This window comes from Mugil cephalus, chromosome 16 (assembly GCF_022458985.1).
Source record: "Mugil cephalus isolate CIBA_MC_2020 chromosome 16, CIBA_Mcephalus_1.1, whole genome shotgun sequence".
NCBI lineage: Eukaryota > Metazoa > Chordata > Actinopteri > Mugiliformes > Mugilidae > Mugil > Mugil cephalus.
In genome coordinates, this window is record NC_061785.1 from 6,048,167 (window position 1) to 6,064,727 (window position 16,561).

The 16,561-nt window shown below is 43.4% G+C and overlaps 1 protein-coding gene and 1 long non-coding RNA gene across 3 annotated transcripts in view; one reads left to right on the forward strand and one right to left on the reverse strand.

The window, feature by feature from the left end:
* Window positions 1–16,561, forward strand: part of LOC125022204 — a 109,826-nt gene that overhangs the window by 30,846 nt on the left and 62,419 nt on the right. The gene's annotated exons all lie outside the window — the stretch shown is intronic.
* On the reverse strand, window positions 811–3,601 carry LOC125022201 (zinc finger protein 503-like). Its single transcript, XM_047608635.1, has 2 exons — window positions 2,947–3,601; window positions 811–2,403 (listed from the first exon to the last, which is right to left on the reverse strand). Exons 1-2 carry the CDS (start codon window positions 3,199–3,201, stop codon window positions 961–963), a joined length of 1,698 nt encoding a protein of 565 aa, XP_047464591.1. The 5' UTR covers window positions 3,202–3,601; the 3' UTR covers window positions 811–960.

Sequence of the window (16,561 nt, forward strand, 5' to 3'; positions counted from 1 at the left end):
ACATGCTTGGAGAAACAGGGCTCATATATTCCTTGCACTTATGTGTTTTCCACATTTAGTCCCTTTGGAAAAACCCACTGTCAGCCTCGTGGCAACGCATAAAAACATAACACAACGGTTATGAAAAAGCTGGATTTATGGAGCAGGTTTTGTGTTTGGCTTGTGTTCAGAAGTAAAATGTGAGTCAGTTAAATAAATCTATAATAAATATTTGATTTAAAACTCTCAATCTCACTCCACAGTCCAAAAACAGACAAAACTAATGCTAAAAAAAAAAAAAAAAAAAAAAAAATCAATTAGAAGTGATAAATTCCTCTTAAATTATCTTAAATCTTTGACTTTATTTCAGCCAGCTGATAATTTATGCGTAAAGTAAATGTGTGTTTTTAACAAATCTCCACTTTAAGAGGAAAATAAGAGGCTGGATGCAAAGAGAGCAAAATGTCATCCAGGTAAAAAAAAAAAAAAAAAAAAGGCTTCATGAAACGTTTTGCTCCCCACAAAATAAATCAATGCCAATTCAGAAGAAGCTGCTCCCATTGATTTTCCATGTCCATCACTCTGTCAGAACCCTCAGCGCGGCAGGCCTCTCATCCCTCTGAGTAGGAGCTGAATTAAAATAACTTGCTTTACAGTGAAATTCAGTTCAGCACGACAAACTAAAAAAATCCACATCAGGAAAAAGTGGGATTTTAAAGCTTTGTGTTGCTCAGCAGGCAACCAGCGCATTGTCTCCTGTGTAAAAAAAAAAAAAAAATACAATAAAATAAAATAAAATAAAAAAAATAATGCACATCGAGTCTTTTGAAATGTATATTATAATTATTTTTTATTTTAGTCACGCTTGAAGCTATCGCAAATAAATACACTCATCCCCACATGGATCCAGTCCCTGCATGAAGTACAATATAAAACTCATTGGGCCTAAATCTCCTTTTATAAATGTATAATTCTTTGTCTCTACTGGTATCCTAAGGCCGAGGCTGTCGTCAGTCTTTGTCCGTACAAGGCGTACGGGGAGTAATATGCTCCAGCGGCAGCAGGAACCGGCACAGAAGCCCCTGGTGTGGGCAGGGGACTCTTTGAGTAGGGGTGGTAGCGGCTGCTGAGTCCGAGTGGGTGATGTGGGCCCCTGAGGGCCAGTGTGCTGGGGCTCCCCGGGCTGCCATTGTGAGGCATGTGCATGTGACAAGCCATAGCAGCAGCGGCGGCGGCGTTGGCGAGAGACGTTGACCCCGGGTACCCGGATATCAACTTCTCCGTGCCCGCGAAGGCCGTGTGAGTCCGCAAGTGGCTGAGGAGCTCCTCGGAGGAGGAGAAGCGCTTGTCGCAAGGTCCGTTAGCAGACACCCAGTTGCACACGTGCGGCAGGGGGTCGTTGGGCAACACAAACCCGTAAGGATATAAATGGTGTCCGCTGAAAGACGGGGCCGAGGTGTGCACGCCGTGCAGCGGGTGCGTCGGGTACATGAGCGGGTATCCGGACTTGAGCGCGTTGGCCGCCGCAGCGGCGGCCGCAGAGTCATGCGCGCAGTTCGCGCTCGCCGCGCTCGACAAGTGGCTCGAGCAGTGGTAGCTCAGGCAGTACGGGTCTCGACACAGACTGGCGGACATTAGAGACGGCGGGGACGCTCCGGCTAAGGGGCTAGTTCCTGCTTTACTGCATCCCAGTGAGCTGGCAGCTGCAAACTGCGCGCTCAAAAGCTGGCTGCTGGATTTGGTGGGGTCAAGGGTCATTCCGGGAGGGAGGAACGTCTGCGGGTAGCCCGCATACGCACCCGCTAAACTTCCAGGATAGGAAATGCCAGCAGGTGGCAAGGGAAAAACTGTATGGCCGGGCTTATAGGGGGACACGGGGGCCACCAGTCCAGAGCCGAGGACGGAGGAGGAGGATGAGGTTACGGACGTAGAGTCTGATGTAACAGTCTTAGACCCAGATGTGTTTTCTTGGTGCTGGTTGCCGTCAGAGGTAATTCCACTTATCCTATGGCTGCCGCTGTTCTCTGTCGTGCTGCTTTTATTGCTGTCGGACTCCTTCTTTTCCTCCTTGTCCCCCGCTTTGCCATCAGACGGCAGTGGAGAAACTGAGGTGCAGGAGCTGGGGCTGCCTGTCCTGGGGGTGAACGGCTGACAGGTGGCGCTAGGCACTCGGAAACTGTTTTTATCTCCACTGAGGCTGCTGCTGCTCGAATCCTTCTTGTCTGACGATTTCGAGTAAGGTTTGAAGCTAGATTTGTCGTCGGCTCCGATGTCACTCATCTTCAACGGGCCGGATCTGCCCTCCTTGTCACTAGATCCATTCGAGGTTACAGAGGACAGCTTGGAGGACGACGGCGGGTCCGGTTTGCCGATCTGAGAGCACGTTTGGGCCAAAAGGGCCAGCGGACTCTTCTTGGCATCCAGCTGAAAATAAGAAAACAAAACATTAATGGAAAATAATGATAATAATAGTAAAAACACTCACTGGGTCGTGTTTTTTGTTTTTGGTAGATACGCACACATGTCGGTTCCGCGTATTTTACGCACTGCGCATAAACTTATCACGGGATGAAACTCAAAACAACTAAGCATAATGTGAGAGTGAACGCGCGTAACATATACCTGAGATTAAAGATAGGGCTGTTGTACTGCCACAAATAACATTCAAGGCATTTACAACAATTTTCTGCGAAAAACTAATAAAAATTTTCACATTACGGGACGTGTTCGGTTCTATTCGCCCCTCTAGACAGTAATTAATCACACAGTCTACATAAAATCTTGACCGTAATTTGTCCAAAACACTCAGACGGTAACGTCTGGTTTGAGCCTTTCCCGTCCACTGATTACACAGCGAAACACTTTATTTGAAATAAAGCGAGTTAATGCCCGTGTGCGCAAACGTTTTCACACACACACACACACACACACACAAAAAAAAAAAAAAATCGCTGTAGTGCTTCTTACCTCGATGGGACTGATAGGAGTGGACGGTAAAGGCTGAAGGTACTCCGGGTGTAAAATGTGTCCTGCCCGAGCCGTAAGCATTTTCAAAACCTTTATGGGAAGCCGACTGGCTTGGCGAGAGGGGTCTGCGGGAGAGACTGAGTTATAGACGGACAGTTGGCTGATCTTCGCTGCTCCCTTCTCCCCCGAGGAGCCGCTCTCCCACGCTGGATTCGTGCTATTTCTCAGGACAGAGACCGTGGGCGATGTGATCATGACCCAATTCTCGTGTAAATGGTTGAAAAATGCATGTGTAGGGTAAAAGAAGCCAGCGCTCAAAAAAAAAACGGACGGTTACAGCATTTGCCAGAAATAAAGAGAAAACAAGCTTAAATCCTTAAAAGAGACTCGGGAGTGTGTGGGCAGAATCCGTGCGTTTCGCAGCCGCGTTGCTTCATCCCTGGCGTCGCTCTGACAGTGTGGCTGTGGGTCCGAGAGGGGACTCGGTTTACGTGGGTCGTGGGCAGGAGGGATCACTCCGCCTCCTTTGAAGCTGCGTCTGAATTAGTCCGCGGATCGCTGCCTTTCGCAGCCTCCCAGCCGAAGAGAGATCCCTGCGCGATCAGAGAGGGTCGAAGTAATGTGACGTTTCCTCCTCACGCGGGTGTCTATTTCATATTTCACACTCGCAGCGCGTTTAATGGTGAGATTTTATACGCGTCTTTTGCGTAATTGGCGCCTCGACGCATGCGCTCCCTCTGCGTCCCGTGTGGCTTTGGGATAGTTTGACCGGCGAATGGACGTGACTAAAGCCTCGTTTTGTGAAGTCAACAAAATATAATTAACAAAATGCCCCTGGGTTTATAGCAGCCATGTCCTAAATAGTAGAAAAAAGACATGTTGTGCATTGGGTGTTTTAACTCTTAATGCATTTATTTTTATTTATATTTTTTTTTACATTTCTGTTTTCCTTGGATAACCAGACCGTAATTAGTTGATAGTAGTTAACTAGAAGTTTGCAACATTAGTGAACTTGTGACTCAAAAAATGTGATAAATAACCAAGTGAGAGGGCCTCTTCGGTCACACTCCCTCCAACGTGCGTGGATATCCATCTCTATGCTTCACATTTCTCCAACTTTCTCCTTTCAATCACGCAGCCTGTCATGTGTCAGTTCCCTGTCCTGCGCGGCAGCTATCTGTCAGCTGTCTGCAGATTTTATTTTTTTATTTTTATTTTTTAGCCTCTTCTCAGTCAGATTCAGGTCAGCTACTGTAAAGAGAATTCACGAGGTGCGTCTCTTCCCGTCCATCACAATTGAGGCCTTTTATTTTTTAAGTTCGCCTTGATTTGTGTGTCTTTTCTAATTGGAGACGCAGAGCTCAAACTCCTCTGCAGATATTGATTTAATAGCGTGTCATTTTAATTTATTTTTGTAGGAAATTAAAAATAAACCTCCGTGTTTCCGCAACATTTAAGCCAAAAAAAGAATCACGCGTTTTATTCCAAGTCTAATTTATAAAATAAAAAACTCTCTCGTGGCGGCCATTAATCGTTAAAGCTTCCCCCGTTTCTTCCCATCGAAATAGACCCACTTATCTTATTACTCAATAGCCTATAAATGTCTTGCTGATCAGGCGAAAGTTAAACATATGCAAGTGTTTTTTGATTGATAACAGGGGTGCTGTTTTCGGCAACGGCTGTCAGGCTCTGACACAGCGCTTTGAGTTATTAGGGCAGAGAAGGGCGACCATAAATTTCGACCGTCAGGCAAAAACTCCTTTATTCTGGACGTGATGGATGGCTCGCAGCGGCAGACACCAAATTCTCGGCTTTATCCTTAAATGGCTGCACCTTTTTTTTTTTTTTTCCGTCGCCTTTATTCATTACTATTAAACAGAAAGCTTTGAAATGTAGTATTTCACAAAAAGGACGTTCATGCAAATTCATGCCTACACATGGACAAGTCGTGTTGGTGATGCCTAATTAAGGATAAAATAAATAAATAAAAAAAAAATAAAAAACTTCTTTAGAGTTTATTAAGTGAGGTCAGGTTGAATAAATATTGTTTCTATTATTCAAAATTCAACTAAATTAAGTAAAATAGATTTTTAATTCATGACAACTTTTCTTTTGATCCTTCAAAGTAACTTTTTCCCTTTTCCTTGTTTGTTCACAGTTCTTCTATTAGTGGCCACTTTCTGCCCTTATCTTTATCCTTGGCCACAGAAAACACAAAGTGATAAACAAGACACTGGGCAATAAGTGAACAAAATACAGGTTTAGAATATAGATCTACCTTTTAAAAGGACAAACTAATGTTTTTGTTTCCTAAAGTATTTTGTCTGATTTTATTTGGGGCTCATAATAAATCAAATTGAGCTCCATTCCTTCCTCCAGCACTTTTATTTTGTCTGTAGGTTAACGTTTGATATTAAGTTTTTCTGTGCGGCGGAGAGAACTTCGCACATATACTGTAGGAAAATAAAGGCGGTTAACGTTACCGTGACGTGAGCTTCTATTGTAACCGCATTATATAAAGCGCGTTGTATAATTCAGATCTGGAGGCTGATGGTTTGTCTGCACAGGGTTGAGACGACAAATGCGTACTTGTAATAGCGCGGCTTTTGTCTTAGTTGAATCAGATGTTGTCAGCGTTTGTTTTATGGCGTGATAACTCGGCTCACGACGGAATGTAAAAGTGATATTTTTTCGCTTTTCTTTCAGTCATCCAGACACTTTAGATGTTGCATAGGAAGATTCATCCAAAAAAACAAGGAGGTAACTCCACTCTTTATACATGTGCTTTAAAATCCCCACAAAGGACTTTAAACTATTAGAAAAAAAACTGAGCTGCAAACTCCCTTGACATATAGGCTTTTTTTGAAAAAAAAAAAGAAAAAAAAGTATCGTTTATAAATGCAGCATTATAATGTCGAGCAAATGGAATAAGAAATTCCCTCGACGTGACATGAAAATTCACCCCCGTGGCAGCCGGCGCAGGGCGCGCCGCGTCAGCAGCCAGACAGGCCGACTGGATCTGACAGGTAAAAAGGGGAGATGATGGTTAGAAGGTGCTATTGTTTCACGCCGCTTTCTTGACCTGTCAGGTCCCCGGCGCGGAGGCCTGGATGGAGGACCTCCTTGTCACATGAAAACAGTCTTAAAAGGCCGTTATCCAGACTATGGTGATTGCTCCTGTTTAATTGATTTGCTTTGCACTGAGGCCTGTCACATTAATAATGGTTAAGTACAGCCCCAGTGTGTCACCCGGAGTGGGGCGTCTATCGGGAAATTAACAGCCTTAACTAACTGCTGTCTGTGAAGCAAGAGCTGCACTTTCATACTCGGGCTGAAACTATGGCGACTACATGCTGTAGACACTCTCGTCCCCCCCCATATACGTCGTCAGTCGCAGTTTGACCTCTTTCTTTAAGTAGCTGCATACACGGGATATGGCTTCACTATTGTACACCCTTCTCATTATGAGCTACCATCCAGAGTGAAACAGAGAGCTACACTGACAAGTAAATGGTGCTGAGTGAATAAAACTCAGGTTATGCTCTCCACCACTTCACAGGAGCCTTTGACAGGTTGCACTAGACATTAAGTCTCTCTAATATTTCCATGACTGACTGACAGCTTGAAATTGCTCCCATCACCTTGATAGCATGGTAATGCACCTTGCATGCGGACTGTCTTTAAAGTGCAGGAAATTAGACTCCAAGTTGAGATTCCCCTTTCAACCAAATATGACAAGAAAATAGACTGCTTTTCTTTCTGAGCCCGGAGAGGAGGGGAGAGAAAAAAGGCCCCACAGAAGCTGGCACGGAATAAGAGGTTATAGGCGAATGTGTCAGGAAGTATTACAGATATTATGTGTTTAAGACAGGACATTTCAGATACTTAGTAGTCATACCCATTCCCCTTGACTGCACTCGAGATACCCCCCCAACCCCCCAATCTGTGTCAAATACTGAATCGTTTGACTTCATTTGCAAGAGCTCAACTCGGAGCCGACGCAAAAGAACTTACGCCGATCTCGCCGGAAGTCAGGCGACGGGAGCGCAGCGTGACGGGAGACAGTCGGGGAAAAGTTGAGGTGCAGCCAAGATCGTGGCGGTGAAGGGTCTTTTTCACTTTGTCTCCTCAATTAGTTAAAGCTGGTCAGGAGCAGAAAGTAAAGCCTGCGGAGATTATGCGCTGTCGTCCACTCGCCGTCAGGTAGGTTGAGGATCCTGGCGCGTTGCAGTCATGCTGTAGAGAAGAATTAACTTCACCTAACCTCCCTGTTAGCACTGGAACCGGTCGCTCAATTCAACCTGACAGCTGCCATATTACTGCTTCAGAACTTTGTGGAAACTTCAAGAAGCTCCTGCTGCACTTGTACGTGTCTATTAGCTTCAGGAGAACAACGAGTATCCAATATCCTCTCCTCATTAAGGCTTGCAAATAAAATAATGAATGTGTTCATTACCTATTTAATCACCTGGTTTGCCGTAAAATAATGCAAATCCGAAGATACTGTCATTTCAAGGATATATAAGGCAGTTTTTTTTCTTGATAAATTGTGGGAACCCTCTTCTTTTGGTACTGGATCACAAATGAGTTTTCTTGTTTGTGACGCAGACGGCGAAAGATCAACATCCTTCACATCAGCACCAGATGCTGATCCCCCCCACGTTTCCCCAAGATTTAATTTATTGAGCCTAAGTCGGGGGGAGGAAATGTACAGGTAGCTTGTTATGACGCTGGAAGCACTGCGCAGGTCGGGGATGAATGTCTGTGATGGGCAGATTATTCAGACTAAAGCAGGCCTAAAGAATGATCTTGTCACATCTCACCGGCCGGATTAGGGATACGCAGGAGGAGCCGCTTCAGTCAGGAATTAGCGTCATGCGGTCGGCCTCCGAGACGAGCATGCAAGGTATTCACCGAGACAGGCTTGGACACTTACCGCTCCATTTGTCTACTTAGTGATCAAATACCGAGGCTGATGGTTATTTCTCTGTCGTTTGTGGTTTATGTGATACGTGTTCCTCTGTATGTATTTTTTTTTTTGTGGGGGGTAAAATTGCATGAATTTCAAAGATCAGACCCCGAGGCCACAGGGTTCATTTAGCATCTTTTTTTATACATACATTACATGCAGTTACTCATATGAATTTGCAAAATATCAGATGCAGCAGATGCCATCTCGATGCCCACAGCAGCACCTGCTATATTTATGTCTTCGCATTTGAGAGCGCGAGTGTCTTGAGGCGATCAGAATGAGCTATTACGGTGATGATTGAAAAGGGAGGGAGCAGGCAAGCTAAAAGACAAAGTAGAAGAGGCCTGACAAATGAAATCAAACTTCATAAGACCTGCCAGTGGTGTCAGTTGTTATCCATATCTCAAGCGCATTATGGTACTGCGACGCAGCGCTCTGCCTTCTCATCTGTCGGCTCAAATTCATCACATTCTCGACTGTTTCTTTTAAGTCACAAGTGTCAGTGTGAAGAGGAGTCTTAATTGACAACTGAGTGGCACGGACGTGGACCGCAGCCTTTATTTTGGTGCCAGGAAGGGGTTGTGTTGTTTTGATGAGCTATTATTGGCAGAAGCCAGTAGCAGATAGCAGTCGGCCTGGAAATGGGAAGTGACATCAGACAGAGAGGAGCTTGTCATTGTCTTCAGGCGAGTTCAGTCTCGCTGTAAGTTAAGGAACAGCCTGTTGAAATGTCACTCAGCAGACTTTCTTATCTTTTGAGGGGAAGGAATTTGGGTTGATTTGGTTGAATTTTTTCGACGTTTGGCAGACGGCTTTAGAATAGCTAAAACAGCTTGGCACGATTTCAGGAAGATTCTTTCTGGTGAATTAGATTTGTTGTGTAGAACATGAAAAGCTATCGCCAGCCTCCAGCCTTCTTATGCAGCACATTTGAGATTTGTTGGCCCACATTCGGCTCGCCGCTTCTCAATATCTCCAGCAAAACCTCCGGTAAAAGTAAAATGTAATTAAAGCTTGTCCGTGTGCAAAAAAAACAAACAAACACTTGTGTGGTATCTAGCAGTGGAGTTAGTGTTGTTTGGGCTGTGTGTGTAAACAACGTTGGGTTGTAGGTCCAAATCTATACATAACGCTCCACCTTTTAGTTTGTGCCGTCACCATTCATGACACTTCAAACTGTGAAGCCCTGTCCACATGTGAAGCGTTTCGCTCGTTGCCTGCTGTCTTTGTAGCTGACATTTGGGCCTCGTTCACACAAATACGATTTTAGGTGAAACGCCATAAGTCTTGCAAGTTTCTGCCGACCATCATCACGAATCTGGATTTTTCGGTGACTGGAACCGCACCTTTGTGAATCCAGGTCCCAGGGTGGAAAAAAAACAAATATGGAGGCCGGGCAGTTTCTTTCTTCATTCGTGTGGACGCCTGATACAAACACGATGATGTCATTGCATCACACCAAACGACGTCAATGGTGGACCACTGGCTTGTGACGGCGCTGCATCAGATATCGACTCTTTTTGGGTCGTTAGGACAGTATATACTGTTGCTTTGCCACTTTGACGAGCTAAAAAAGGCATGTTTGTGTACAGCACGCAGGGTTGATGCACTTGCTCCGCCTCTTCTACTTTTTCTCTGTAGCAGAACAGCGCCACGCGTAGGCCTGCGATGTGTACTACAGGCGGTTTTGCAATGGATCCATCTTTACGGAGAAGTTCTCGAAATGAAGCAAAGGAAAACTGGAAAAAAAATACCTTTTTTGTACATGTGAACGTGCTCTGAACACTGGTTGTCTAGGTAACCCTAAGTGAATGAGCGTAAAACAAATGCAACACTGATATATTTTCCTGTTTTAAAAAGAAAAAGGCCGCCAACGCCAATGCTGCTCCAGGTAGGAACCAAAGTCGTGGCCGACGTTTCCTCTGTAAGATCTTGGTGTTTCCTTAACCTTTTATGTAATATCACGATCAAATCTATCGTGAACATGCCAACATGACGTGCCAGAGAAGAAGATAGTAGCATGGCTGTAGACTTTTAATGCTATGAACACTAAAACTGTACCGTACTGGGGCATTGGGACTTTTCAAAGACAGATATCTTTAAACATGAGCAAATACAACTAAATCTATCCGTTACATTATCTGGCTGCACACCGCTGGAGGTGAGAAGGAAAAACATATTTTTCAATATATAAATATTACAGCCATCGTAATGACTAATGTAAACTATTGTTCTCGATTCCGCAACCAGCACCCTGAGCACATCTGGCATTTATAACCAGCTCACAGTAAATCAATGAGGCGTCTGTAACGCGCAGCTCAATAGAAGCACTTCATAATCACAATGTTCTCCTCTAATATTCACTCAGCTGGAGTACAGTGTAAATAAATAGCCCTCGGCGCAGTGCATCTTACTGTACATTGATCATGAGCACGAGACCCCAGGCAACAATGCACAAAAGAAAAATGGCTTCCTGATTTTCACTCATCCGAGGCTCTGTAGCCCTTAATAGACAGAATCAGAATGTCTGCTGCGGTGTTGCAGGCTTTATGAGACCATTACCGCTTTTTATTGTGTATCCCTGGACTAATGGCTTTCTATAGTCTCTCTGATTTACGGCCTGTCAGCTTTGTGGCTGTCCATTAGAACGGGAGGTTGACATGAAGCCAGTGGCTGAAGTGCCCACTGTTAAAAAAATAAGGAAGTCGTGTCTCGCACATAGACTCCAGACTCCTAAACACATTCACGGCGGCTTGTTTTCCAGCCCGTGCTTCTCTTTTCATATCCCCTTCTGCTTCGTAGGTGCTTCCACAAAGTCATTAAGTGACATAAATGAGACATGTCTACAGTAGGCGGTAGGAAAAATAGAAGTCTGTCAAATCCATTAATGTGCATTAACACATAATACGTGAAATCAGATGCTTTAAACTGTTTTTTTTTTTTTTTTTTATACAGATGCATAAACAATTGTCTTAGTACTTAAACACGTCATTAAATATTAGTTTGCCATTAGTATTTTATTTTCAGCTTTGATCTTGTGACATGTTTATGGGATGGGTGGTGTCCTTTTAGTGAAATACTGTGTGACTCATTCACACTTATATAGTCGAGGATTAGAGGAGCTGACATTAGTCATACCTGGCAAATTATTTTCTGGCTTATTGCAAATTGGATTTTATTCCCTTAGTTTCAGCCAACATTCTCATCGTTATTAATAATAAAATATGGCAGCATTTTTATTAAATTATTTTATTAGTCAGTAGGCAGGAAAGTGAGTGATACGCCGCAGAGCTCCCCAGCAGACCTCAGCCGATGATGCTGGCGTTTAAACAGTCAGCAGGACCGCTAGCACGGCCCGTGATCAGATTAGGTAGGTTAGATGAAACAACTCCCTACTTATTTGGGGGAGAAGAAGACAGTCTCCAGGTGGCCTCCTCCTGCGAGTAGCTAAAGAGTAGATGCCAGGTTGCATGCCCTTTACGCAAAACCAAAGTCTTCACAATCTCCACACCTTCACCCGGCTGAGGACAGACGTGGGACGTTTTGGTGTCGCAATGCAGAGATGGGGTCTGGCGGGCAACGCTAGAACATGTGATGACCAGCTGCCCCAAATACCAGCCACCAAATGGTGATCGTGGCCTAATTGACCTGGATGATGACACATTGGATTGACTCGCTGCAATGGAGCTGAAGGTTTCGTAACATACAAAGAAGAAGATAAGATCGATTAGATGAAACAACCCCCGCTTATTTGAAGGAAATTACATCAATGTAGACCAACTAAGATGTTTCTAGACAAAAAAAAGTTGCACTTGACCATGCCACAAATACGTCCTGCACCATTACAAGAGGACATAACTCATCATACCAGCAGGTGACAGATGACAGTAGCAAATTAGGCCACACCACCATTTGGGTGGAAACAAACCACTAGCAGTATCCCCCTCGTAGTCAGTGTTTGTTTTGTGTTGCTAGCGTTTGTCGGACGGAAAACGGGCGAAATGGGAAAACGTTAGTCAGGCAGACACGTATATAAATAATGTGTATCAGAGCGATACTCAGTGAGGTTTCATAGAGCTAGAGCACAGAGTTAGCTTACTGACCGAGAAATGGGTGAACTAACAACTCTGGTGACTGTTATTAGCTAATGTTAGTCATTAACATTAATAATTTAAAGCGATTAAGTGTTTGCTGCACACAAGTTTCCGTCTTTATCAACCCAGTTTATTTTTTATGGCCAAACATTTGTTTTTTGTCCCTTTTTCTTGAGGGAAGCATAGAAAATCTCAGAGTTTTATCCTTTTAATTGTTTATAGAACAATACACAACACCGTAACTTCTCCTTTGTTTTCACGCATAAGGGGGAGTGGCCTTTTCAGCAACGTAAGGATACTGTCTTCTATAGTGGTTTGGATTGCTCATTAAAAAAAAAAAAAAAAAACAATTAGGAACTATTAGCTGGGAGGCCAGAAAGCTAAGAAGAAACAGAAACCATTGATTGAACAGCCAATCAGAGAGGTTTTCCTCTCCAGCTCACTCCACCTCTGAATCAACGCCCTCAATTGTCCGAAAAGCTGCCACTAAAACTACTGCTAACAGCGCTAATGTTGAGTGAAAGGCCAACCATCAACTTGTTGTGTCACAGCTACTACTTTTTCATCCTCAACATTATGCAGTTATCCTGTGCGTGGAAGGATTAATGAACCAAGTAGCTCGATAATTTGACTTGACTGTTTCAAAATCTCTGCAATTAGTTACGGAGACTGTGGCCAAAACATGTTGCAAATATTATTTTTTTTTTGAAAAAATGGGAATTATCCTTTAATCTTTGTTTTATCACGTAGCAAACGTGAATGCAGAATGAAGAGAATAAACCATTTTTCACCCTGACACGCAGCTGGTGCAGATCATTATGTTAATATTGGTTCCAGTTTGAGGTTCCTGAACAGCCTGAACATGCTAGCTCACTGACACGGACACTTAAAATCACAAATGTCTTCTATGAAACAGAAAGTGCTTCTTTAAATTAGTTCACCATCTGATTCACTCCAGATCAATGTTTCATTTTTTCCAACCGAAATGACGAGACAAGCTCGGGCCAAATGTCAGAAAAGAACAAAGCTCGGAGATGAAAATCAGACCTGCTCCGCGTTGCCGTCGCTGCCAGGACGAGCACATGCAGACAAACAGGAAGGAATGTTTAATTTAAAGGGGATCGTAAACGGATCAGTATACAAGAAAGCCACCTTAGACTTTTATCTCCGTTGGCTCTTATATGACCTTTCATGCTGCGTTTTTTTTTTTATTTACAGCTAGACTAACTTTAAAGCCCCCCGAGGCGCGGGACAGTGGTCTTACCTCAGATAATCTGTCCCGAATCTTCCATAAACCTGACTTTATTAGCTCATACACGAGGATCATCCACGTGGAATTAGAGCAAAAAAAAAAAAGAAATTAACCGTGACAATTTAACTTCCTTCAGATGTTTCGGATCGGAAACCACCTCTTTCATAATACACCTTGTAACTATTGTACACTACGTGAAAGAAAAAAAGAAAAATACCGCGGACAACTTGTCAATATTGAACAGTTTTCCCTAATCGTTAGTGCTGTATAAGAGGCACGGTCGGGGGTGAGGCAGGTGATCCCTGATGGGGGTGGAGCCGGTCCTGCTTCACACAAAATCAATTCTGGCCTTTGGTGTTGCCAAGCCAGCGGGGTAGGGGGCGAAGAGGGTTGGAAGAGAGGGTGGGGGGGGGGAACACATGTCTGACACCTTCTGACTTTTTCATGAGGAACTGTTTGAAGTTTTAAACCCCCACAGAGGATTCTTGGGGCGATGAATATAAAAAGGGGGGTGCAGCTTTAAAGCTCAGGCATATTATCATCAGTGGAGTCCGTTATGCGGTTTGATGAGGAAAGTCGAATGATTTACATTTTAAGACCTGTAAAAATCGCTAACAACATTTCACGCTTTGAAAGCCGATTTATTTGACCGTCGTTATAATGGCCCTTCGATAATGCCGCGTGTTTTCTTTTATGATGGACGTCCTTTCATTATAAGCTCCTCTTAAGTCCGTCCTCGTCTCGAGTGGTTCTGTTCACGCGCCGCGGTGGGCACAAAGAAGAGGAGCATGACCTCAAAGCATCTTTTGTTGCCGAGGCAGCGGAGGGTGGTGACTGGGATTCATGTGATGGGGTGAGGAGGTGTGGTAGGTACTAAAGAGGGTAGGCTGGCAATGACAAGCTTGAGTCCTGCAGTCCTGGTGGTCCTGTCCTTCAGCGGCTCTTAGAATGGCTCTGCATGCCATTCCCCATGTTCATCTCCAAATCTGAAGAGTTTCTGACAGTGTTTTAATGACTGCAGTTTGAGAAAAATTGGCGGTTTCCTCTTGTTCGGGGCTGATGATGCTGTTGAACATCAAGTTAGTTTGATGTGTCTTTTGTCTTAGATTCCCTTGTTGACCACAGCATATCTGGACCTCAGCCTTTCTTTGTTTCCATGAACCTCTGCAGAGCTCGGACAGCGGTGTGTCTGTGGAGGTTCTCGGTCATCCAGGTCATGGTGTATACAAAAAAAACAAAGGCGTCTGGACTTCTCGTGCCACTTTCTTCGTTTCCATTCCCCTTAGAAATGTGCAAAACTTAAATATCGCAACAAAAAGCTGGTAATGGAAACGCCTTCATTTTGAAAAACCTCTCAAATACCTAAAGCTAAAACACTTTTACGCTCTCATGAGGTGGTTTTTCAGACGTATCGATATCAAAGTGCATGACGTGCGTAACGCAGCTCACGTGACCAGTTCATCTTCCTCAAAGTGAAGTCTTGCGTGACGAGAATTTAAGAGAACAAGGGGTTGTCTCAAGACGAGACTTTATGAGAGTTACAGCTCATTGCTCAGCTCAATGGAAACACCTACAAAGTGCAATTGTACTTTGAAATTTCAGAAATATCGCTTTTATTTTGAGAAAAACTGTAACAGAAATGCAGCTACTGACATTTTATCCATATTCCAAGATTAATATTTGACTGGAGATTACAGTCTTCCAGTTACAGTGGTTAAAGGTGTTATTTTTGTCTTCAAATAAACTGGTCACATGACCCCCTGCGTCATCTCCAGCGACGCCAGTGCACTTTTATATCGATACGTCTGAAAAACCACCTCATGAGCGTGCAAAAGTGTTTTAGCTATAGATATTTGAGAGGTTTTTCGAAATGTAGGTGCTTCTATTACCAGTTTTCTTACTGCGATATTTGGGTTTTTTGCATTTCTAGAGGGAATGGAAATACAGCAACTGACTCTTTCTCCAATCAAAGCAATCTGAGCATTTGTACTCGTTGTTCTGTGATTACACCGCCATACAAAACTCTAATTGGAAGTATGACTTGTGTGCCACTGCGTTGATCTTGGTGTTGGAGTTGCTGTTACTGGTACCACTGCAATGCAGAAAAGAGAAGATGTCGGAGTAGATGTTGTGTCAGACATTTGGTCCGATCAAGGCAGAAGGTGAATATTTTAGGTTTCTCAGGCCACTGAGAGACGTGGATGAGGAAATTCATTTCAGATTGCAGATCACTGCAAGGTCTAACTACAGATCTATGTGATGCAAAACATTAAACTTAGCTTTAGTCATGGGATTATAGCAGATGGTTCAAGATTGTCATGAGATATTCATTTCCAAACTCTACACATCTATCTCACCTAGGATTTGTATGTTCGAGATATATGGTTCAGTAGATAGTGTTTGATTCCATGTTGGACGGTTGCTGATATATTTCATGTGTGACCCTTCTAAAATAACTGGTAATGAATCACTGCCGTGCATTAACTGACCATACTTTTCACATAAGACATTATTTATTTATCCCACGAATGGGAAATTTCCTTGTCACAGTAGCACACAATTTGAGAAGAATATAATAAAAATATACAAAAAATAACAACACTGAAAAATATAGAGAAAAATAAAAATATAAAGACATTTCAGACAACCTCTGAATTTAAATGCAGCAATCTATCCCAAATGTAAAAGCTAATTCTTGTTAAGTTATATATTCTTCTTTCCTCTCAAACTGTGCCAAGACATCAGCCAGTAAAGCCTGAATTTCAGTTTTATATTCAGATGCAATGTGCTGTTCGTCAGCGTTTTCTTTTATTGAAGAAGGGAACATACACTATTTCCAGCATTTCACTTTTCTTTTTTCTTTCTTTCCTTTTTTTTTTTGGTCTGACAGTAACAGACACGCATTACACTGAACAGTGCTCCAAGCTAAAGAAAGTGTCATTTGCTGACTTCCTCTAACAGATGCTGGTGCTCGTCTCAGGGATGTGCAGTGTCCTGGATCTGGTGGCACTGCCATATAACTGCTGTATAAATAGATTCCTATGACAGAGCCATTCATCTCCAGCCATGAACACATCAACATTAAAAGACAGCTCACCAAGACCTCTGCGCTTGTTAGGGCAAGATCAGCAGTCCAGATGCCCAAGATGTAAACTCGTGAAGGGAAGATTAATTTATCTGTCATCCCTGCCTTTGACAGTAGTTGTAAATCTGATTTAGCTGTTGAGCGGGGGCCATGAAGAAGGGCAGTCGGACATTAAGATTTCAAAGGAGTGATATCAAGAGGACAAACCCGTG

Coding starts and splice junctions, on each gene's coding strand:
- LOC125022201 (XM_047608635.1), bottom strand. CDS start 3,201: ATGATCACATCGCCCACGGTCTCTGTCCTGAGAAATAGCACGAATCCA. Junction 2,404..2,946: donor CTCCTATCAGTCCCATCGAG/GTAAGAAGCACT, acceptor TCTTATTTTCAG/CTGGATGCCAAGAAGAGTCC.